The following is a 24,177-nucleotide window of genomic DNA, read 5'->3' on the forward strand; positions in this document are numbered from 1 at the left end:
GGAGCCTGCATGGCATGGGCAGTCACTGCCTGTCCAGTCAGGCCCCCTGGCCCATGTGAGTAATGGCAGGGGATCCCCGGGGCGGGTGCGCTCAGGGTCCTGGGGCCTCTCCCAGCACGCGCTCCCGATCCCCGCACCACGCAGCACGCCGTGACCAGGGCGCATGCGTGCGGTCGTCATGGCAACGTCGCCGCTGCAGCCCGCCGGGAGAGAGGAGCATGAAGCCGGGCTCGGAGAAGCCCCCCTGGCCCGGGAACCCCTACCCAGCTCCGCCCCCCACTCAGATCACTACTCCTATTTGGGGCCGGGCCCAGGCCTTCGGTAGCAATAAGAAATAGGGTGTCCTTTGTCGCCCCAAACTTGCAAGGAGCGTGGGAGCCGGGGCTGCGGGGTGGCACCTGCCGATTACGCCTAGCAGGCTCCGCGGTGGGGGTAGGGGGTGGGGAATGGGGTGGGGAATGGGGTGGGAGGGTGGGGAAGAGGGTGTGTGTGTTGCGGGGGGGGGGGGGGGTTGGCGTGGCGGGAGCGTGCCCCGGGAGCCCCAGCGGTGGCGGGAGCTTTGGGGCACCACCAAACGCGGGCGGGAGGGGACCCCAAGTCTCTGCGGCGCGTCTGCCCTTCGCGTGGTAGGTTGTCCTGAAGGCAGGTGTTCCTGTGGGTCTGTGGCTTTGCTTTTACGGTCTCCGGGAGGGTGACTGGGTGCTCTTCTCGGGCCCCATTTTGTGGGAGCTCCAAGGCAGGGGTCGTGAAGAGCTTCTTTCTGTGATTCTGGCCTCAACTCAGTGTTAGGAAGAAGCAGTAGAGCTGTGTTCCAAGAGGCCATCAACTTGCCTGGTGTATGGAGAGGGCATCGGAGCAGCTTAAGGGACTTGGTGATAGCTCAGATCCCTTTTGAATGTAGATTCTCTGTTGAAACTGTCTTTAGATGAAGCCATTATAAGAAACCTAGAGTTGCCTTAACCCAGTGTCGCAGGGTAGAAAAGAAACTTTGTAATCAGTTTGATTCTGTACTTTGCCCTTATTAACTGCATGAGTTTGGACAAAATATTTAATTTCTCTGGCATTATTTTCCTCAGCTTCCAGGCCTGGTACATATAGAGGTTAGTTCTCCTTTTATGTCACTTCCAAGTTAGTGTCTGCCCACCCTCGTTGGGTGCTTCTGTGGACCTCGTTCTCCAAACAGCATTTTTATTCTCTCTGGTTCCTAACTTCTGTTTCTCTCCTCTTTATCTGTTAATTCTGTCTCCTTTTCTTCCCCACCTGACTCTCTATACACACACGTTCATATCTTTGGAAGAAGTGCAATTTTGGGAGAGGGAGGGGCTCTGGAGTAATTAATGCGTGATGAAGGGTAATGATAATGCATTTATTTCTCAAAAGCTCCAGAACCTATTATCAGCCTCCGGGAACTTTATAACAATCTATGTATAGAAAATTCACAGAAAGTTAATGATTTTATATTGCATAAACTCAAAGGAGTGGATGAAGAAATCCAAAAGGGGTAAGGAAGAAAAATACTTGATTATATCAATAATGTTCTGTGATATTCGTTCTGTGTGAAAATCCTGGAATACTGAGTGATTTCAAAGCCACTTGCAAGTGCTTGGTAAAATGGACATATCTTCTGATTCAGAGTAGCTGATTGTCACTGTTAGTAGGTCTTGGAGGTAGTGGAGTATCCTGGGAAGGGCACTAGACCAGCAATCTCCAACTCTGGGTCTCCAGGTTTGTCCTTAACTCCTATTTGCTGGTAGTTGTACAAATCATTGAAGTCTTCAATGTTATTATCTACCAAGTGGGGATACTTTTGTGTGAGAGAGAGAGAAAAATTAGGTTATACAGTATATATTAAAGTGCTTAGCAAAATCTGTAGAATATTTAGTAGTTTTAAGTGACTTGATGTAAATCTATATTGCTGTACATATTTGGTTCCGATAAATGCTATCCATGATGTTATTGTTTACACATGAAGAATAAAATCCTCTTATTTCGTTACTGACTTTATTTGTATTTTAACAGATCAGAAGGAATCACATTAAACCTCGCTGGTAACAATCGCTTAATGCCAGTGGAAAGACTAACAAATGAAGATTTTTTAAGTCTTTCTAAAACCTTAGAGAAGAATCCATATATTAATGGTATGGTCCATATTTTTACTAATAAAAGGGTAATATGCTAATTAGACTGGACATCTAACTTCTTCCGAACAAAGCCATGGTGGTGGGGCCCCAGGCAGGGGCAGTTAGGGGCAATCAGGCCGGCAGGGGAGAGCAGTTAAGGGTGAGATCAGGCTGGCAGGGGGTTAAGGTTGATCAGGCCGGCAGGGGAGGGCCGTTGGGGGCATTAGGCAGGCAGGCAGGTGAGTGATTAGGAGCCAGGGTTCCTGGATTGCGAGAGGGATGTCTGACTGCCAGTGTAGGCCAATTCTGCAGGGCATAAACTGGCAGTTGGACATTCCCCAAGGGGTGTCGGATTGGAGAGGGTGCAGGCTGGGCTGAGGGACACCCCCCATATGCACTAATTTTGTGACTGGACCTCTAGTATTAATATAATTATGGTCTCCTTAAGAATCTTTGCCCCTGCTTTTTAAAATTTTTTAAACAAAACAAAAATTTTAAACAAATTTTCAAGACAGAGCTTTATTTTTTTGTGTGTGATTTCTTTATTTTATTTATTTTTTTAAATTTCTTTATTGATTAAGGTATTACATATGTGTCCTTATTCCCCCATTACCCCCCACCTCCCATTCATGCCCCCACCCCCCTGTTGTCTGTGTCCATTGATTAGGCTTACATGCATGCATATAAGTCCTTTGGTTGATCTCTCCCCCTTACCCCCACCCTCCCCTACCTTCCCTGAGATTTGACATTCTGATTGATGTTTCTCTGTCTCTGGATCTATTTTTGTTCATCAGTTTATGTTGTACATTATATTCCACAAATGAGTGAGATCATGTGATATTTATCTTTCTCTGCCTGGCTTATTTCAGTTAGCATAATGTTCTCCATCTCCATCCATGTTGTTGCAAATGGTAAGAACTCCTGCTTTTTTACCGCAGCGTAGTATTCCATTGTGTAGATATACCACAGTTTTTTAATCCACTCATCTGCTGATGGGCACTTAGGCTGTTTCCAAATCTTAGCTATGGTGAATTGTGCTGCTATGAACATAGGGGTGCATATATCCTTTCTGATTGGTGTTTCTAGTTTCTTGGGATATATTCCTAGAAGTGGGATCACTGGGTCAAATGGGAGTTCCATTTTTAGTTTTTTGAGGAAACTCCATACTGTTCTCCACAGTGGCTGCACCAGTCTGCATTCCCACCAGCAGTGCACGAGGGTTCCTTTTTCTCCACATCCTCGCCAGCACTTGTCATTTGTTGATTTGTTGATAAAAGCCATTCTGACAGGTGTGAGATGGTACCGCATTGTTGTTTTGATTTGCATCTCTCTGATGATTAGTGACTTTGAGCAGGTTTTCATATGTCTCTTGGCCTTCCTTCTGTCTTCTTTCGAAAAGTGTCTATTTAGATCAGTTGCCCATTTTTTGATTGGGTTGTTTATCTTCTTTTTGTTAAGCTGCATGAGTTCCCTGTAAATGTTGGAGATTAAACCCTTATCGTTGATATCATTAGCAAATATGTTCTCCCATGCAGTGGGCTTTCTTGTTGTTTTATTGGTGGTCTCCTTTGCTGTGCAAAAGCTTTTTATTTTGATGTAGTCCCATTTGTTTATTTTCTCTTTAGTTTCCATTGCCCTAGGAGCAGTATAAGTGAAGAAATTGCTTCAGCATATGTCAGAGATTTTTCTGCCTGTGGATTCCTCTAGTATTTTTATGGTTTCCCATCTTATGTTTAAGTCCTGTATCCATTTTGAGTTTATTTTTGTGTATGGTGTAAGTTGGTGGTCTAGTTTCATTTTTTTGCATGTATCTGTCCAATTTTCCCAACACCATTTATTGAAGAGACTTTCTTGACTCCATTGTATGTTCATGCCTCCTTTGTCAAATATTAATTGAGCGTAGTGATTTGGGTCGATTTCTGGGTTCTCTATCCTATTCCATTGATCTATATGTCTGTTCTTGTGCCAGTACCAGGCAGTTTTGAGAACAGTGGCTTTGTAATACAGCTTGAAATCTGGTATTGAGATCCCACCTACTTTGTTCTTCTTTCTCAGGATTGCTGTGGCTATTCGGGGTCTTTTTTTATTCCAGATGAATTTTTGGAGAGTTCTTTCTAGGTCTGTGAAATATGCCGTTGGTATTTTAATGGGGAGTGCATTGAATCTATAGATTGCTTTGGGTAGTATGGATATTTTAATGATGTTGATTCTCCCAATCCATGAACATGGTATGTTCTTCCATCTGTTTATGTCTTCCTCTATCTCTTTTTTCAGTGTCCTGTAGTTTTTCAGAGCTTTATTTTTTTAAATATATTTGTATTGATTTAAGAGAGGGAGAGAGAGAGAAATATCAATGATAAGAGAGAATCATTGATTGGCTGCCTCCTGCACTCCCCCTACTGGGGATCGAGCCAGCAACCGTGGGCATGTGCCCTTGACCAGAATTGAACCTGGGACCCTTCTGTCCACAAGTCAACTCTCTATCCACTGAGCCAAACCGGTTAGGTTGCCCCTGCTTTTATTTTCCTGCTTTAAGTATCCATTATAAGGAACATCAGCTTCTATTCCTCTGTGTTCTTCAGGTTTGGATGTTAGATATAACCTCATAAGTGATGCTGGTGCATACTATGCTGCTAAACTGCTTCAGGTATTATTTTACTACAAAATATTTTGTCTTTTTTTTTTTCTCCAGGGGTCAGTTAAGAACCTGTCCTTTCTTTGGAATGTGCAGGGTTTGAGCATGCTAAGCCTTCTAAGTTAACCCTTTATTGCAGATTCACTTTGGAGACACCCAAACTGAATTGCTGCATTATGGTTGCATTTTATGTAAGAAAGTGTGGTCCACTAATCAGAGAAGTTGTACTTAAAGAAAAGGCTTTGTTTCAGCCTCAGAAGACCAGCAAATAGGCGCTTGTCTGTATTGTCAGTTAAAATAAACTGTTTAAAGCTGTATATATCTTTTTTTTTATTTCTCCCTTATATTGGCTTTTTAATTTTATAACTACTTATCCCAACCTCATCTTCTAAAAGCACTTTTAATGAGTTTAAAATGATCTTAAAATTCTCAGACCCATGTAATGGTGCACAATGTAAGCGCAGAGGTGAAGATTAAAAAGTGAAGAAACAAAAAAAAAATTAAAAATAAATAAATAAATTAAAAAATGAAGAAACCATGTTATTCTCAGCAATCACAAATAAAAATGCAACAAAATCTTCAAGACATTCTCAGTTCTATTTATAGTGAAACCGCTAAGCCTAATGGCACACCCATAAAACACTAGTTTTGCAAAATGTCAAGTCCTGACTGTGATATATTTACAACACTTGAAATGTATTGAAAATCCATTTGTGCATTTGGTTTCAGTAGAGCTGTTAACTAGAGTTGCTGAGTCATCTTTTGCAAACTTGTACACTATGATTAAATATACAAAGCACATTCATACTTTGAATCATTGGTCAAAACTGAAGATAGTCCTTTTCTTTCATCTATGTTGCAATTATACCGTATTTATGTTTAAATGAGAATAGTGATTTTTTCCCCCCTTAATCGTAGTTTCTTTTGCTAGACCAGTGGTCGGCAAACTGCGGCTCGCGAGCCACATGCGGCTCGCGAGCGCGGTTTGCCGCTCTGTTGACTAATGAGTTTGCCGACCACTGTGCTAGACTTTCAGATTTTCTGGTTTATAAAGATTTTCTGTTTTATAAACAGTTACTTAAATAAAGCAGCTCATATAGTATTGATTTTTAATAATACATGTTTAATAGCTTCTTTTCCTTATTATAGAAACAACACAATCTAATTTACTTAAACCTTATGTTTAACGATATTGGGCCCAAAGGCGGAGAACTGATTGCTAAAGCACTGCATGTAAGTGACATTGTATTTGGGAATTTTAACTTCTGATATCTTGTAACTAACAGAATCAAATGTTAATGTGAATTTATATTATTTTAATATTGTGGGGATGTATATTTTTATTACACTTCAATTTATTAAAATATGAACATTATATGAGCACTTTTGAACTCATTTTTAAAAGTAGCTTAAAATATAATTCACATACATAAAATGTACCCTTTTAAAGTGTTCAGTTTAGTGGTTTTTTAAATATAGTCACAGAGTTGTGCAACCATCACCATTATTAGTGCTTTCATAGCATTTTCATCCCCCAAAAGAAGGCCTGTACCCATTAGGAACCCCTCTCCGTGCTTCTCTCCCCACTCACCAGCCACTAACCCACTTTCCATCTATACCAGTAGATGGCCTATTCTGGACCTTTCATGGATACGGAATCATTCAATATGTGGCCTTTTGTGATTGACGTAATGTTTTCAAGGTTCATCCTTTTTATTGCCAAATAATATTCCATTGTATCGGTATATCACATTTTGTTCATCCATCTGTTAATAAACATTTGGGTTTCCACTTTTTGTCTCTAATGAATAATGTTACTATGATTACTTACACATGTTTTTGTGAGCACATAAGTTTTTATTTTTCATGGGTATATACCTAGGAGTGGAATTTGTGGATCATTTGGTAACTGTTTAATATTTTGAGGAACTGTCAAACTGTTTTCTAAAGTGGCTGTCCCTTCTTACAATTTCAATAACAATAAATGAGTTTCCCAATTTCTCATATCCTCACCAGCATTTAGTACTTTTTTTTTTTTTATTTTAGCCATCCTAGTGAGTATAGAGAAGTTTTGTGGTTGTTTTGATTTGCATTTCTCTAGTAAATAGTGATGTGGAACATCTGTACATGTGCTTTTTAGCCATTTACATATATTCTTTGGAGAAATATCTTCAAATTCTTTGCTCATTTTAAAATGGGATTATTTGTCCTTTTGAATTATAAGAGTGTTTTTATATATTCTGGATACAAGTCCTTTATCAAATGTGTATTTTGCAACTATTTTCTCATTCTGCAGGCTGCATTTCATTTCCTTATGTCCTTTGATGCACAACATTTTAAAATTTTAATAAAGTTAAGTTTATCTATTTTTTGTCTTCTTGTTTGTGCTTTTGGTATTATATCTAAGAAGGCTTTGCCTAACCCAGTCATGAAGATTTACACTTATTTTCTTCTAACAGTTTTATGTTTTAGCTTTTCATTTAGCTCTTTGATCCAGTTTGAGTTAATTTTTGTATGTGATTTGGGCTAGAAGTCTAACTTTATTCTTTTACCTGTGGGGTGTATACAGTTGTCCCAATGCCATTTGTTAAGACTATTCTTCCCCCTTTTAATTTTCTTGACACCCTTGTTGAAAATCAGTTGACTATAAATGTGAGGGTTTATTTTTGTACTCTCCACTCTATTCTTTGAATCTATATATGCCTGTCCTTGTGCCAGTCCTGCACTATCACAGCTACTGTAGTGTTATAGTAAGTTTTGAAGTCAAGAAGGGTGAGTCCTTGGTTCTTTTTTCAAGATCATGTTGGCTCTTCTGGGTTCCTTGTATTTCCCTATGAATTTTAAGGTCAGTTCATCAATTTCTGCAAGAAAAGCACCTAGGATTTTGAGAAGAATTGTTTTAAATCTTAAAATCAATTTGGGGAGTATTGCCATCTTAATGATATTAAGTCTTCTGGTCTATGAATATGGGGATGTTTCCGTTTATTTAGGTCCTTGATTTCTCTCAGCAATGCTTTATAGTTTCTAATGCACAAGTTTTGACCTTCTTTTGTTAAATGTATTCCTAATGTTTTATACTTTTTGATATTATTGTAAATGGAATTTTCTTAATTACATTTTTTGACTTGTCATTGCTCATATATAGAAATACAATTGATTTTTTATATATTGACCTTGTGTCCTGCAGTCTTGCTGACCTTGTTTATTAGTTCTAACAGGTTTTTCCTTTTTGTGTGGCTTAAGATTTTCTACATATAAGATTATGTCATATGCAAACGGAGATGGTTTTACTTACTTCTTTTCCAATTTGGATGCCTTTTTGGTTTTTTCTTGCCTGATGGCCCTGTGTAGAACCTTCAGTACAATCCTATATAATAAAACCCTAATATGCAAATCGAGCAAATGGTGGAACTACCGGTCACTATGATGTGCACTGACCACCAGGGGACACATGCTCAACGTAGGAGCTGCCCCCTGATGGTCAGAGTGCTCCCACAGGGGGAGCTTTGCTCAGCCAGAAGCTGGGCTCATGGTTGGCGAGTGCAGCGGTGGCAGGAGAGCGGTAAGGAGCGAGGTGTCCCGGACTGCGAGAGCCCCGGACTGCGAGAGGACACAGGCCAGGCTGAGGGGACCGCCCCCCCCACCCCCGGCAGTGCATGAATTTCGTGCACTGGGCCTCTAGTCTATACATATAAAACCCTAAGCAACCGTTCGTCCATTCAACCGGTTGCTATGATGCACACTGACCACCAGGGGGCAGATGCTCAACACAGGAGCTGCCCCCTGATGGTCAGTGCACTCCCACAGCGGGAGCTCCGCTCAACTGATCAACGGGCACCAGACGCCAGGCTCACGGCTGGCGAGCTCAGCGGCAGTGGTGCGAGCCTCTCTCACCTCTGGCAGTGCTACTGTAGCAGGGCGGGATGAGCGGTAACCAGCCTGAGCTTGGGCTCCTCCCCACCACCTGCTGCTTTGCGCACTACTACATCCCTTGGGGGATCCCTCGAGGGATGTCAGACTGCCAGTTTGGGCCCGATCCCAGCAGTCTGACATCCCCCGAGGGGTCCCGGATTGTGAGAGGGCACAGGCCAGGCTGAGGGACCCCACTGGTGCACGAATCCATGCACTGGGTGGGCCTCTAGTGTTAAATGTGGTGAGTTTGAATTAGTTTTAAAGACAATTATTTGCACTTAATATTTTCATTAGGACAATGAAATGTCTGTAACTTTCTTTGTGAAAATTATCCAAAAAGTGGAATGAGAGAAGGAATTAAACTTTGAGAATGTTTGAGAACTAGATCTTTAAAAGCGAACTGATTGCTTTATGGGCACGGGGTCTCCTTTGGGGGTGACAAAAATGTTTGGCAACCAACTAGAGGTGATGACTGTGAATATACTAAAAATCAGTGAATTGTACACTTTTAAATGGTTAATTTTGTGTTACGTAAATTTCACCTCAATAAAAAATGGTATAATATTCTTAGAAGATAAATTTATAGATTTTTCCAAGGAAAAGAAAGTTTATTAAAAGTCTGCTTTATATAGTGGTTATTGTTTGGCATTTGTTTCCTGGGTATTCTTTCTACTGAGCTACTATTAATCTAGATTTTATCTATTATGGGAAATTGAATGTCACCCTTAAAGACTATATCCAATTCTATCTCCATGAATAATTGATGAGCCTACAAATAGTAAAATAGTCACCTAATTCATACTTTGAAGAAAATTCTGTGGGTTAAAAATTTAACCAAGGTTTGACTGTTTTCCTTTTCAGAAGAATACAACTCTGAAATACCTAAGAATGACTGGAAACAAGGTTGAAAATAAAGGTGGAATGTGTTTTGCTGCAATGCTACAAATGAATTCATCCTTAGAGAAGTTAGATCTGGGTGACACTGATCTGGTGAGTAAATTGCTTATGAGAAAATCACTAATAATGGATCATTTTCCCTGGAAACCAGCACAGAGACCAGCTAATGACAGCATTATGAATGATTAGACTTGCCCCTAATGTCTAATATCGGAGAAAAGGCTGCTTTAAAAAACAAACAAACAAACAAAAAAACTAGGCATAATAGTGCTTACTTAATAAATCAGATTGTTGTAAATGACATTATAAAAGAATTTCCAGTATAATAAAAATCTTCCTAAATTTCCATCCATAACCTTTCTTAACCTGTGTGGGATTTTAAAAGAAAAAGACTGCATTCATTTTAATTAAACAAATACTACTTCATTAGTATGATACAAATTTTTTTACGTTTGAAAACATTTTGAAGTGAGTAGTTGTAGCATAAAAACTTAAAATGATGCCAAAAACTGCTCTGGGCCTTCCACTGGCCTGATGAGGTGTGTGGGTTTTGCATGTTTTCAAATTCCAGGCTTCATTTTCTGAACATGCTTTCAGACCTGGAGGCCTAATGTTGGGAACCTGTTGTACAGATTAATGAAAATTACTGGGACACTAAAACAATAATATGGGCCAGGAGGCTCCTAGGAATAATAGGTTCTGCAGCTTTAAAATGTAGTAGATGCCAGTATGGCTCTGGGAGAAGCGTTAATTCAATATATACCCTGTATACATAACAGTCACAATCCTAGATTCCAAGGATACAAGAGTGCACCGAATGTGGTCTCTGCCTTCTTTCCTAAAGCCTATATTTAGTTGGGACAGTACCAATGAACAAATAGAGAAAGGTGCTGTGAAGATGGCCAAGTACTGTTTATAATGGGGAGGAGGTAATTCGCATGATAGACGGTTGCCTAAGACCTGAGGAAGTAATATTTAGGAGTCATGAAAGATGAGAAAAAACTGCCTTGGAGAGGTCTATGACAGAACATTTCAGGTGAGGGGTCCAATATATATAGACTCTGCTAGTGCTTCTCCATGTGTGGTGGAGGCAGTATTACTGCTACAGGTTGAGGCAATTTTAATCCTTATGTACATGTTTTGCAGATGCTTTCTATTTATTTCAAGGGATTATGGTTTTCCATTTACAGTAGTGATACAAAGGAGTGTTTTTTAAATATATTTTTATTGATATCATTGAGGAAGGAAGAGGGAGAGAGTTAGAAACATCAATGATGAGAGAATCATTGATTGGCTCACACCCCCTACTGGGGATCAAGCCCACAACCTAGGCATGTGCTCTGACCAGGAATTGAACCAGTGAACTCCTGGTTCATAGGTGGACACTCAACCACTGAGCCACCTCAGCTGGGCATGATACAGAGTTTTAAAATAAAGTGAAAGAGTTGACTTAATGGAAAAATATTAGGTAAATAGTAAAACTGCCCAGACGCCAATAAATAAATAAATGAATGAATGAATGAATGACAGTGGCTGGACAGGAGTTAAAAGAGTGCCTCACAGTGAAGGTGGAGAGGTTTACTAGTATAGGGGCCAGTTTCAACAAAGGTTGTGTGGGTTGTGGATGTGGGTCATGGGAAGCAGAGGGGATTTTATTATAAATGCAAGTCATGGAAAGACCTTAAGTTGAGGGGTGACATGATCTGATTGGTGCTTTCAAAAGATCATTCTGGTTTCTCTGTGAAGAATGAGAGGGTGGCAAGAGGAAACTCAGTGACCACATAGGAAGTTACTGCAGTCATCCACATGGGCGATGAGGACTGGGGGTAGGGAAGTGGCCACAGAGGTTCCCTAATCTGAGACATTTTTTAGAGGTAGGATCTGTAAGACTTACTGATTAGCTGGATGGAAGGGTAAGAGGCCTGGTGGAGTGAAAGGAAGCACAGGTTTTATGGCAACATAGCTGGGTGTGTGTGGCCCACCCAGCTATGATGGGGGAGGGTTAGGCCCACCCAATGAGGTAGAGAGGGAGGCCTGTGGGAGCGGTGGAAATGTGAACAGTAACCCTTTCCTGCCATGGACACTTAAAGTTTGACTATGAAAGAATGCTGGCACAGGATAGGTGTCCTCAGTCGTACAGAGCCCTAGCTGGGATTCACATGAATCTGAGGGCTTAGGAACAAACCTAGAGGCAAATACTCTAGCAGATTCTCAGATACTGAAACTCCCCGTGCATGTTATCAAGAGGTGTCAGGGCAGGGAGAAAAGAGCGTAACAGTTCATTTCTGAATTTGGTCAATCTATAATTCAAGGAGCAGGAAATGCTTAAACATTTTTAAGCCACAATTTTGATTTATCAGATTCCAGATTACCAATCTTGAAATATTTATTTATAGGGAGGTTTATTTATATACTTTGTCAGTTTCCTTAATGAATTTACCTGTTTTTAGGGAATGCAAAGTGTGATAGCATTTGCTACAGTCCTAACTCAGAACCAGACAATTAAAGGAATAAACCTAAACCGACCTATACTGTATGGTGAGCAGGTATGTATCCCGAGTAACAGTAGTTATTACCACATGTGAATAAAATGAAGGTACTGCTTACTGAATGTTATGTCAAGGTTCACAAATGCATTGTATTTCTAGAATGTAAACTACTATTTATAAAAAAATATTTTAAAGGAAAATTATTACTTCTTGATACGAGTCTTAAATATGTTTTAGATGTTGCTTATTTCGGCAGCAAACACATAATTTTTTTCTTCTCAGAAACTCAAATTCTCAGTGAGTAAACCTGTGACAGGCAAAGTAGTTACAATCCTATCTAATAAAGAGGGGATATGCAAATTGACCATCGTGCTGTCACAAAGATGGCGGTGCCCACAGCCACAAGATGGCAGCACCTAGTCCCCTCAGCCCTGCCAGAGTCCCACAGTCCTTTCAGCCCAGCCGGGGGGCAGCAGGCGCATGGTGCAGCCGGACCCGTCCTCAGCCCCCCAGCTGCCCAGGGCCGGCCCAAAGCGCAGGCAAGCTTCGGATGTCAGCTGTCCAGCCAATGCCTGAGGCACAGGCAAGCCTCGGATGTCGGCTGCCCAGCTGCCTAGGGCCAGCCCAAGGTGCAGGCAAGCCTCAGATGTCGACTGCCCAGCTGATGCCCGAGGGGCAGGCAAGCCTCGGATGGCAGCTGCCCAGCCACCCAGGGCTTCCAGAGGCTCAGGTAACCAGGGCCGGCTGAGGCTTGTGCTGCCGGCAGTGGCAGCAGCAGAGGTGTGATGGGGCATCGCCTTCCCCTGATCGCCAGGTTGACTCTCGCCCCTGAGGGCTCCTGAACTGTGAGAGGGGGCAGGCCAGGCTGAGGGATCCCCACTCCAGTGCATGAATTTTCATGCACCAGGCCTCTAGTGAAAGAATAAAAGATTAAAGTTTTAAAGGCTAGATTATAAGGCGGGTGTGAACAGTTTTACTGTTTGTTTTTATTATATTGTGGTTACTGAACCATTACATATTTGAAATCATTAGTAATCATGGCAGAATGTGTGTGCCTAATATTCTGGGAAGTCTGGACTTGCTCCTTTAGGTAAGCTGCATGCTGGAAACAGACAGATAAAAATGTGGTTCCTACTTTCAAGGCTTCTTGCTCCTTAACATTCTTTTAGGTAGTTTTCCTTTCTTGTCAGTTGTAAAAAGCTAGTGAACAAGAAGTCATTTTATTATTGATCTAAACAAAAACAGAATATCTACTAAAACATTTTTCGAAGTACTTTGTCTAGTCTTTAAATTATCTATGTCATTGTTCCCCATTAGTATGAGTCATTGAGAATTAACTAGATATTTAAAAAATATATTTTTATTGATTTCAAAGAGGAAGGGAGATGGAGAGATAGAAACATCAATGATTAGAGAAAATCATTGATCAGCTGCCTCCAGCATGCCCCACACTGGGGATCAAGCCCTCAACCCAGACATATGCCCTGACTGGGAATCGAACTGTGACCTCCTGGTTCATAGGTTGACACTCAACCACTGAGCCACGCTGGCTGGGTGAGAATTAACTATATTCTTAAAGTATTTTTAATATTCGTGTTTTGCATTCTTTGCATAGATCTCTCCCTTTGAATCATTTCTGCACTTTCCTGTATCGAAATTTTTGGAATTTTACATGTTAATTGCTTCACGTACATAAATCTAATCTGTTCAACAAATACAGAATCCTCAAATACAAGCACCCTTCTTTAAAAGACCAGCAAAGTACCTGACTCAAAGTAAGCATTCAGTGAACTGCTTCACTGGCAATTCATTCATTTATAAACATTTGCTGGGCTGGTGTCCTCAGTGGTTGAGCATCGACCTATGAACCAGGAGGAGGTCACAGTTGGATTCCCAGTTGGATCACATGCCTGGGTTGTGGGATCCATCCCCAGTAGGAGGCATGCAGGAGGCAGCTGGTCAATTATTTTCTCATCATTGATGTTTTTATCTCTCTCCCTCTCCCTCTCTGAAATCAATATAAATATATTTTAAAGTCACCTTTAAAAATAAACATTCGAATGCAACCCTAAACCAGACACAATGCTGGGTGCTAGACTAAGAAGTCAAACATACACTCAGCCCTTGTCTTCAAGGAGCCTTCCGTCTACATGGGATGAGATCAACAAGTTTGGAGGGTGATATAGTTAGGGGATCTTGGGAGCATGAGGAAGGGCAACAAAATCAATACAGAGGGATAAGAGGTAGCTGGGAAGATTCTCAGATTGAGGGCATGACAGATCTGAAGGCTAAAAATTTTCTGGATTAAAGGTCCCAAGGAAATAAATGTTAAACTCTATGAAATCATATGTTGAGTGGCTTCATTACTCCCCAATCCACCCCAAAATAGTAATTAAAAACCCAGGCCCTTACTCTCAGTCTGGAGCTTCTGGGCAGTGAGCTACACTCTGCTTTCTCTTCCTCTTCAAGACAGTCCCCACCCTCCCTGAGTACTGCTCTCCTCTTAAATGGCCTGTGGGCCTCATACTTTGCAGTTCTGAAATGTGAACCTGCAAACTTACTCCACTTAAGGATTTTACTGTTCACTATCTGGGGAGAATAGACAAATATCAATGCCAGGTGCCACCCTAGGCAAATTAAGTCACAAACTTAGTGAATGGGGCTAAAAAAAACCCTTTACTGTTTCTACGTGACACTAGTCCTCTCTTTCAAACTTCTTGACCTAAAAATGCAATCAAGATGCACAACACAAATACGTTTTTAGTATGTCCTCCATTCCAGGCAGCACACACAGCAACAGTGGACTCCCTAGGGCTGTGATCGGCAAACTGCGGCTCGCGAGCTACATGCGGCTCTTTGGCCCCTTGAGGGTGGCTCTTCCACAAAATACCACGGCCTGGGTGAGTCTATTTTGAAGAAGTGGCATTAGAAGAAGTTTAAGTTTAAAAAATTTGGCTCTCAAAAGTAATTTCAATCGTTGTACTGTTGATATTTGGCTCTGTTGACTAATGAGTTTGCTGACCACTGCCCTAGGGCAGCAGTCACCAACCGCCAACCGGTGGTCCATGAGGTCCGAAAGGTTAGCCTAGGGCCGTGGTCGGCAAACCGCAGCTCGCGAGCCACATGCGGCTCTTTGGCCCCTTGAGTGTGGCTCTTCCACAAAATACCATGTGCGGGCGCACACGTACAGTGCGATTGAAACTTCGTGGCCCATGCGCCGAAGTCGTTTTTCGGCCTGGGTGAGTCTATTTTGAAGAAGTGGCGTTAGAAGAAGTTTAAGTTTAAAAAATTTGGCTCTCAAAAGAAATTTCAATTGTTGTACTGTTGATATTTGGCTCTGTTGACTGATGAGTTTGCTGACCACTGGCCTAGGGGTTCAGTTTGCATTTCTTAGGTTGGTAACTACAGCTTCCCCTTGGGTATGTCTTTTCATTGTCAAAGCAATAATATAAGCAAACCAGATACAGGATTATAGAATATTGAAGGAATAAATGCTTTGCGGTTTTCTCTAGAATTTACTTTGTGCAGGTACTTTATTTAATTCTGGTGGGAAGTATAATTTCACCTATTTAACAGGAAAGGAAACAGACTCAGATGAAATAATTTGCCCAGTCATATAGCTAGTAAAAGGTAAAGCTAGCATTTGGACAGTTTTATTATAAAGCTCATGTACTATTGCTGTGTGGTTTCATTTAACTTTTAAAGTTTTTCTTAATGTACATTTACATAATTAAAGCATATATAGTTATTGCATTTATGGTCAGCATTTTAGTGACTATAAAACTTACTACGAATACAACAATCATTCAAGAGGACCAGAAAATACTTGGGCCCATTCTTTTTTTTTTTTTTTTTTAATATATTTTATTGATTTTTTTACAGAGAGGAAGAGAGATGGATAGAGAGTTAGAAACATCGATCAGCTGCCTCCTGCACATTCCCTACTGGGTATGTGCCCGCAACCAAGGTACATGCCCTTGACCGGAATCGAACCTGGGACCCTTGAGTCTGCAGGCCGATGCTCTATCCACTGAGCCAAACCGGTTAGGGCGGGCCCATTCATTTTAAGACACATTTTGATTCTGTTAAAAATTTGAAATGCTTGGTATTCAAATCCTCATTGAGGTTATATACCTTTTGCCTGGGAAGAGCTATATTTTGGAATTTAAAAAAAGTCTTCCAGCCTGGCTGATGTGGTTGAGCCTTGACCTATGAACCAAGAGGTCACGGTTTGATTCCCGGTCAGGGCACATGCCCAGGTTGCAGGCTCTGTCCCCAGTGGGGGATGTACAGGAGGTAGCCAATCAATAATTCTCTCTCATCATTGATGTTTCTATCTCTCCCTCTCCCTCTTCCTTCCTCTCTGAAATCAATAAAATACATTTTTTAAAAACTTCCAGTGACAAGAAAACAAGATAAAAGATATACCATATTTATTAACATGGGATGATTATAAAAGGAGAAATTGAATATATCAGTCAGTTAAAATGAGTGTATTTTAAAAATAGATTGGAGACTAAGAAATGTCTTTGTATCTTGTCTGCTATTAAGAGGAGATCAAGAACAAAGTTTAGGAATATATGGAGGGTCAGGAATGGTTTGCAGGGGTGGGCAAACTTTTTGACTCGAGGGCCACAATGGGTTCTTAAACTGGACCGGAGGGCCGGAACAAAAGCATGGATGGAGTGTTTGTGTGAACTAATATAAATTCAAAGTAAAGGAGCAGAGGGGAGAGCAAGAGAACCGGATAGAACAGCCGGATCCGGCCCGCGGGCCGTAGTTTGCCCACGGCTGGTTTAGAGACTTGAGTGCATGGCAGTAAGGGAGTTAATATGCTCACTACATCATAAGACCAGTTGGTTTGATTTTTTCCTTCTGGAATGATTCTTTTTCTTAATAATAATTATTATGGTTTTTTTAACTAGCCTCTTTTACACCATTTAGTTACTGCATTTTGCAAGTGCCTGCTGCCTGTTTCTAAGACAGTAAAGATATCATTTGTGGCAAAGAAGGTAAAGAGGATCATTTATGGCAAAAAAAAAAAAAAATGATTATTTTTAGTATATGTCCAGAACAAACATCCACTACTTCAAAATTATACTTTAGAAAAACGATTTTATCTATTTTTTAGGAAGAGTCCACAGTTCATCTAGGCCACATGTTAAAGGAAAATCACAGCCTTGTTACACTACACATGAGTAAGCATAATGTGAAAAATTCTGGCCTAAAACAGTTATGTGATGCACTATATCTGAACAGAAGCCTGCGCTACCTTGATGTCAGCTGGTAGGTGATAATTTATACAGTAAGTAATTCAAGTCTGGGAATAATCGGTCAATATTCATAGTATATAATACATTTTGTTAGACACTAATTACAAAGATTAGAAAACATAACCACTGTTGTCAACTTTTTATCCTAAGCCTTAGAATTTATTTAGTTTATACTGATATTAATCACCTAATAACTTGAGTGAGCAATTTAATTATGAACACCAGAATGGAAGCAACATTTTATGGCAAATATTCATTAACTGTTTTGGAAATTGAGTAAAATAAATATTTAATGAAATAGAAAGTACTGTTTATCACTCTAAGTTTTTAAGTATGTTCTCTCTATGAATAATATTTCAGCCCTAGTCGGTTTGGCTCAGTGGATAGAGCGTCGGCCTGCGGACTGAAGGGTTATGGGTTCGATTCCAGTTAAGGGCACATGCCTGGGTTATGGGCTCAACTCCCAGTAGGAGGCATGCAGGGGGCAACTGATCAATGATTCTCTCTCATCATTGATGTATCTCTCTCTCCCTCTCCCTTCCTCTCTGAAATCAATATAAATATATTTTAAAAAATAATACTTCATATTTTCAAATATCCTATCTAATAAAAGAGTAATATGCAAATGAACCATCACTCCGCTACACCCACCAGCCATGCCCACCAGCCAATCAGGAGCAAGTATGCAAATTAACCCAACCAAGATGGCTACAGCCACAGAGAGAAGGAGGGAGGCTTGGGTTTCCCCGGCGATGGAGGAAGCCAAGCTTTCCGCACACTCTGGCTGGCCCAGGCCTCCGCTTAAGGCTACAAAGTTTCAATTATAGAAGACAAATTAATCCCAACAAAAATAGCGGCAGCCACAGAGCTGGAGAGAGCAGGAGGCTAAGGCTGCCCCCGGTGGTGGGGGAAACCAAGTTTCCGCAGCCCTGGCCTGTTTTGGCCACTGCTTAAGGCTACAAAGTTTCAATTATAGAAGATAAATAAATCCCAACAGAAATGGCTGCTGCCATGGAGTGAGCAGAAGGCTTGGCTCCGCTCCAGGCTACCAAGTTTCAATTGTAGAAGATAAATAAATCCCAGATACCAGGGCCTCCGCTTGGGTCACTGGGGGGCGTGGCTGGCCTGCAAACCACCACAGGCTCCTTGCCCAGGCCACCCCATGCCCCAAGGGAACCCCCACCCTGATCCGGGACACCCTTCAGGGCAAACCAGCTGGCCCCCACCCATGCACCAGGCCTCTATCCTATCTAATAAGAGAGTAATATGCAGATATGCAGATTGACCATCACTCCAACACACAAGATGGCTGCCCTCATGAGGTCAAAGATCCTGCCCCCATGTGGACACAAGATGACCACCACAAGATGGCCATCAGGGGAGGGCAGTTGGGAGGGACCAGGCCTGCAAGGGAGGGCAGTTGTGGGCAATCAGGCCAGCAGGTGAGGGCAGTTGGGAGGGACCAGGCCTGCAAGGGAGGGCAGTTGGGGGCGATCAAGCCTGCAGGGGAGGGCAGTTAGGAGTGACCAGGCTGGCAGAGGAGGGAAGTTGGGGGCAAACAGGCTGGCAGGGGAGCAGTTAGACATCAATCAGGCTGGCAGGGGAGTGGTTAGGGGGTAATCAGGCTAGCAGGCAGAAGCAGTTAGGGGCAATCCAGAAGGCAGGCAGGCGAGCAGTTGGGAGCCAGCAGTCCTGGATTGTGAGAGGGATGTCCGACTGCCCGTTTAGGCCCGATCCCACCGGGATCGGGTCTAAACGGGCAGTCGGACATCCCTCAAGGGGTCCCAGATTGCAGAGGGTGCAGGCTGGGCTGAGGGACACCCCCCTGTGCATGAATTTTGTGCACCGGGCCTCTAGTCTATATATAAAAGGCTAATATGCTAAGTGTCCAACCATCCAACCAGTCACTATAATGTACACTGACCACCAGGGGGCAGACGCTCAATGCAGGAGCTGCCATGATGTACAGTGGCCATTTACAGAGAAATGGCACCGTGGACCCCGGAGCAACAGCCCACCAAATCACAGCCGATGCTGCCAAGACCCCATGGCGCAAAATGCGGCTCACAGCCCAGCCCAGCCCAGCCTGGAAACGGCTATGGGCGCTGGGTAATGATGTCATGTAGCAATGCCTGGCTTCCTGTCCCTAACAGGCCATTTAACAATAAACAGCACTATGGATCTGGCACCCACAAACTAACACTCAGCTTCCCCTAAGTGGGACACAGGCTCCACCACCACCCCAGGGCAACACCCCACCAAATTGCAGCTGACGCTGCTGAGACCCCATGGCACAAATGCAGCCCACAGCCCAGCCCTGAAACGGTTGCTGTGGGCACCGGGTAATGACATCACGTAGCATCGCCTGGCTTCCTCACCCTGGCAACTAGCCTCCTTGAAGTTTCTTCAACCCAGGAACACAACTTGCTTTATAGCCAGGTGCAAACATTTTACACTTGAACCAAATGTCTGTGAAGCATTTTCCCGTGCCTCTTCTCATTTGATCCTCACAGAAGTCCTGGAGTAGGCAGCTAGGAGACTCTTTTCATTAGCTGGAAAACGGAGATTTAGAAAGTTTAAAAACTTGACTGAAAAGAAAGAAATGGACCTTGAAAATGACTTCAAGGTTTTTTCACTGTGCAGAATATAGTCAAACACTGCTGCAGTTAAATATTTTACCCTTTGTTCTCCCTGCGTGATCTACAATAATAATGTGTTTCATGTTGATATTTACTGCTGTGTTGCTGACAATTACCTGAAAGAGAAGTTGGGCTGGAAAAAGTTTAGCTACATCAGAAAGCAGGTCTAATTAAGCAAGTTTATTCTACACTTGAGGCCCAGTGAACGAAATTCATGCATTTGGGGGGAGGGGGTCCCTCAGCCCTGATTGCGAGGGCACAGCCCAGGCCAAGGGACCCCACCAGTGCATGATCGGGGCCAGGGAGGGACGTGGGAAGACTCCAGGGTGTGTCCAGTCCATCTTGCTCAGTCCCGATCAGCTGGACCCCAACATCTAGCTAATCTACCAGTCAGAGCATCTGCCCTCTGGTGATCAGCGCACGCACAGCAACTGGTCGACCGATTGCCCCCTGGTGATCAGTGCACATCACAGAGAGCAGTTGAGTGACCATAGCATGTCATTAGCATATTATGCTTTGATTAGTTGAATGGACGACCGACGACCAGACACTTAGCATATTCGGCTTTTATTATATAGGATATAAAAGGCTAAGTTGGTTCATGCATGTGTTATACATATAAAGCTATTGCTAGCACCAGTTGCACGCATGTGTTTCGATCTGTCATTGTATATCGTGAATTTGGTTGACACTTCTATTATAGAGAAAGGGCGAATAGCGATATTAAAGTATTTCTTCTAGTTAGTTTCAATGTGCACAAATTTGTGGACCAGGCCACTCACTATAACTACATATTTTTCCTTTCCCAGCAATAAAATAACTCATGATGGAATGGTGTTTTTGGCTGATGTACTGAAAAGCAACACTACCCTGGAAGTAATAGATCTTTCTTTTAACAGAATAGAAAATGCAGGAGCAAAGAATCTCAGTGAAACTCTTGCTTCACACAACAGGAGCCTTAAAGCGTTAGTATGGTTTTGTATTTTATAACAGAAAAACTTAAATGTAACATCAAACCACTTACCTCTTAAGATTCATGATAAACTCATTTTCTAAACTGTCATAATATTGAGTGTACAGTAAACATTTCTTCTAATTTTCAAAAGTACTTTTAAAAATTAGATTGATTCTAGTTATGATTCTTTGAAATTAATAAGAATATTCTTATTGCTTACACTGTTTAACCTGAATTCTAAAAATGAAGAATGAATCCAAGAAAATATTATTGCCCTTGCTGGTGTTTCTCAGTGGTTAGTGTGTCAGACTATGCACCAAAGGATTTTGGATTCAATTCCTGCCCCGGTGAGGGCGAGTGCAGTGTGGGAGACAAACAATCAGTGTGTCTTTCTTACATCAGTGTCTCTCTCTCCCCGCCTCCCTCCCCTCCCTTTGCACTCTCTCTACTAGTAAAAGGGAAAACAAAAAAATCAATAGAAAAAAAGAAAGTATTACTTGGAGGACTTTTATATTGAAAAATATGTCTGTAATCCACCCCCAAACATTTACTGGATAATATAAAACAATTTCCACAATGTAGGTAACTCTACTAGGGGCATGAAGCATAAAAGCAGAAAACTAAGTTTCTCAGATCTGAGAAAATACATAGTCATTATTTTGACTACTACATTAAACGTATTTAAGAATAATGCTGAGACTATAAAATAACCTGTATGTAATAAATGTTGCTAACTTAGGCATTGTCTTTTTGTGGAAATACTAGTTTCCAAGGTTACTTTTTGTTTTTCCACAGGTTGTCAGTAGTCAGCAACAACATAAAGGGAGAAGGACTTGTTGCACTTTCAGAGTCAATGAAAACAAATGCCACACTCTCTAATATCTACATTTGGGGAAACAAATTTGATGAGGCTACATGTGTGGTAAGTTTTTTTCTTTACTGAAGATATTTTCTAGGGTCTTCTCTATGACATCAGATATTATTTATTTATAATTATCTACATTGTTTACAAGTGCATTAGGAATGATTACAGAGTAGAGCGAGACACTAGTTTTGATAAATTTTAACATTAAGTCCTAAAAATTAGCTACTGGAACGTTTTTTGATTGAAATAGCAAAATATATCAAGTGCTATACACACACACACACACACACACATATGTATATATGTATATACATACACACACACACACACATATGTATATATGTATATACATACACACACACACACACACCTATAAAGAGGTAATATGCAAATTGTCTGGGACGCCGTAACATCATGACTGCTCAGGAGGAGGCTGCACGTGCAGGTGGGCGGGAGGGGACTGCATGCACACTGAGGCAAGCCACGGGTGGCGCAGGCCTGGAGAGAAGAGGGCCTGCCAGCTGCCACGGCTGCGGGGAGGCCGAGAGGAGGGCCTGCCAACTGTGGTGCGCCAGCAGTCCCGCCTGTGTGTGTGTGCTGCAGAGGAAACACCTTTTCTGACCGCTCATTGGCTAAGCTCCTGGTACACCACTCACAGTGTTCTTGGTAACTTGCGTAATGAGAATCCAAGAAGGTGATCTAGGGTTTTTCCACCACACTCCTGGAGGAAAAAAACCAAGGTCTGCTGCTGGAGGGGCTAAGAAATGTCATATCCTGCCCTAGCCAGTTTGGCTCAGTGGATAGAGCCTCGGCCTGTGGACCACAGGGTCCAGGTTTGATTCTGGTCAAGGGCATGTACCTAGGTTGCAGGTTCCTCCCTGGCTGGGGCCCAGGTCAGGGCTCATGCAGGAGGCAACCAATCGAAGTGTCCCTCTCACATTGATGTTGCTCTCTTTCGCTCTCTCTTCCACGCTCTCTAAAAATCAATAGAAAAATATCCTCAGGTAAGGATAAAAAAAGAAAGAAAGAAAGAAAGAAATGTCATATCCTATTAAAGAGACATCTTGAAAATGCCTAAAGAAAGTTGTCATTTTTTCGTGGTGAAGGGACTGGACTCTGTGTTAATGAAAACACCTTGGCGGCTGTGGTGGCTGGCAGTGGCAGCAGCAGCAGGATGATGGGGGCGGCGCCTTCCCCTGATCAGCCTGGTTGCCTCCTGCAGAGGGAGGCCAGACTGCGGCTTAGTAGGATATCCCCTGAGGGCTCCTGGACTGTGAGAGGGGGCAGGCTGGGCACATATTTTCATGCACTGGGCCTCTAGTATGAATATAAAGATCACATACTAGAAGCTGTTTTTACAACTAATGACAAGCTAAAGCAAAAAGCAGCTAGACTTTAAAATCTTTTACTGTCTAAATTTTTGCCTTTCTCTATAATTGCAACCTTACTGACAAACCAGTTTAACTCGCTTGTATGACAACCTTACACAGATACCAATGATTGATAAACGATATGCAAAGTAATTTCTACAATGAAGATATAATTAGGCAGCCAGCCTGGCCAGCATCTAATACTATGGGGATTATCTCTCTTACCCTAAACCTGTAGATTAGCTTCAGCAAGTTCATGAACTTCAAACTCCATATAGTTATATGACAAAATCTATGCTTCTTTAATTTTCTGAGAAATGGATCCCTGGTTATCATCAGATCTTCAAGGACATGTACAATAGCCCTCCTCCTTCATTTAAGAACCTCTGTGGGACTTGACATTTTTGACCATGGGACTTTTCAGTCCACAAAAGTGGTGTACAGAGAATTGGTAACTTTGGGAGTTATAAAAAATAAAAGCACCTAATATATTAGAAATACGTTTTACAAAATTTTAATTTCATTGTGTGAAATTAAATGAAAACCTAACTACAATACCTGGAAAGTATAAAAATTCAGCAATGTTATTCAGAATATTTTATTATAAACTGCAAATTAGCACAGCCAATTTGTTTTTTAAGTATTGTAAAATGAATCAATTATTTTCTGAATGACATAGTTTTTCTTTTCTTAAAAATATTAGGCATATTCAAACTTAATTGAAATGGGCCGCCTAAAACCAGACGATACAGATGTGCAGCCATATGTGGTGGATGGACGTGTGTATCTTTCAGAAGTCTCCAATGGCCTTAAAAGGCACTATTACTGGACACCAACTTATGGAGAAGCTTTCAGCCACTCATCTAATGCAGGTTTCAGTCTTGTACCAGTAGGCCAACAGCTATGACAAAAAGCTCTAAAATAATTTTCACACATTTGACTTATTATGTTTCCAGAAATGAACATTTTATTGCCTATTTCATAAATTAGGACAAGTTACTTTTATCAAATATGTAAAAGAT

At 41.7% G+C, this 24,177-nt stretch overlaps 1 protein-coding gene across 1 annotated transcript; it reads left to right on the forward strand.

Moving 5' to 3' along the window:
• Window positions 1-597: 597 nt before the first annotated feature.
• LRRC34 (leucine rich repeat containing 34) lies at window positions 598-24,114 on the forward strand. Its single transcript, XM_080656525.1, is given in 13 exon segments — window positions 598-1,057; window positions 1,060-1,084; window positions 1,087-1,100; window positions 1,381-1,501; window positions 2,020-2,138; window positions 4,703-4,767; window positions 5,905-5,988; window positions 9,529-9,657; window positions 12,015-12,110; window positions 17,185-17,339; window positions 20,775-20,930; window positions 21,716-21,842; window positions 23,859-24,114. Coding segments are annotated over 13 exon segments (1,323 nt in total). The 5' UTR covers window positions 598-1,029; the 3' UTR covers window positions 24,063-24,114.
• Window positions 24,115-24,177: the final 63 nt, after the last annotated feature.

This window comes from Plecotus auritus (assembly GCF_963455305.1).
Source record: "Plecotus auritus genome assembly, chromosome: 2".
Classification (NCBI taxonomy): domain Eukaryota; kingdom Metazoa; phylum Chordata; class Mammalia; order Chiroptera; family Vespertilionidae; genus Plecotus; species Plecotus auritus.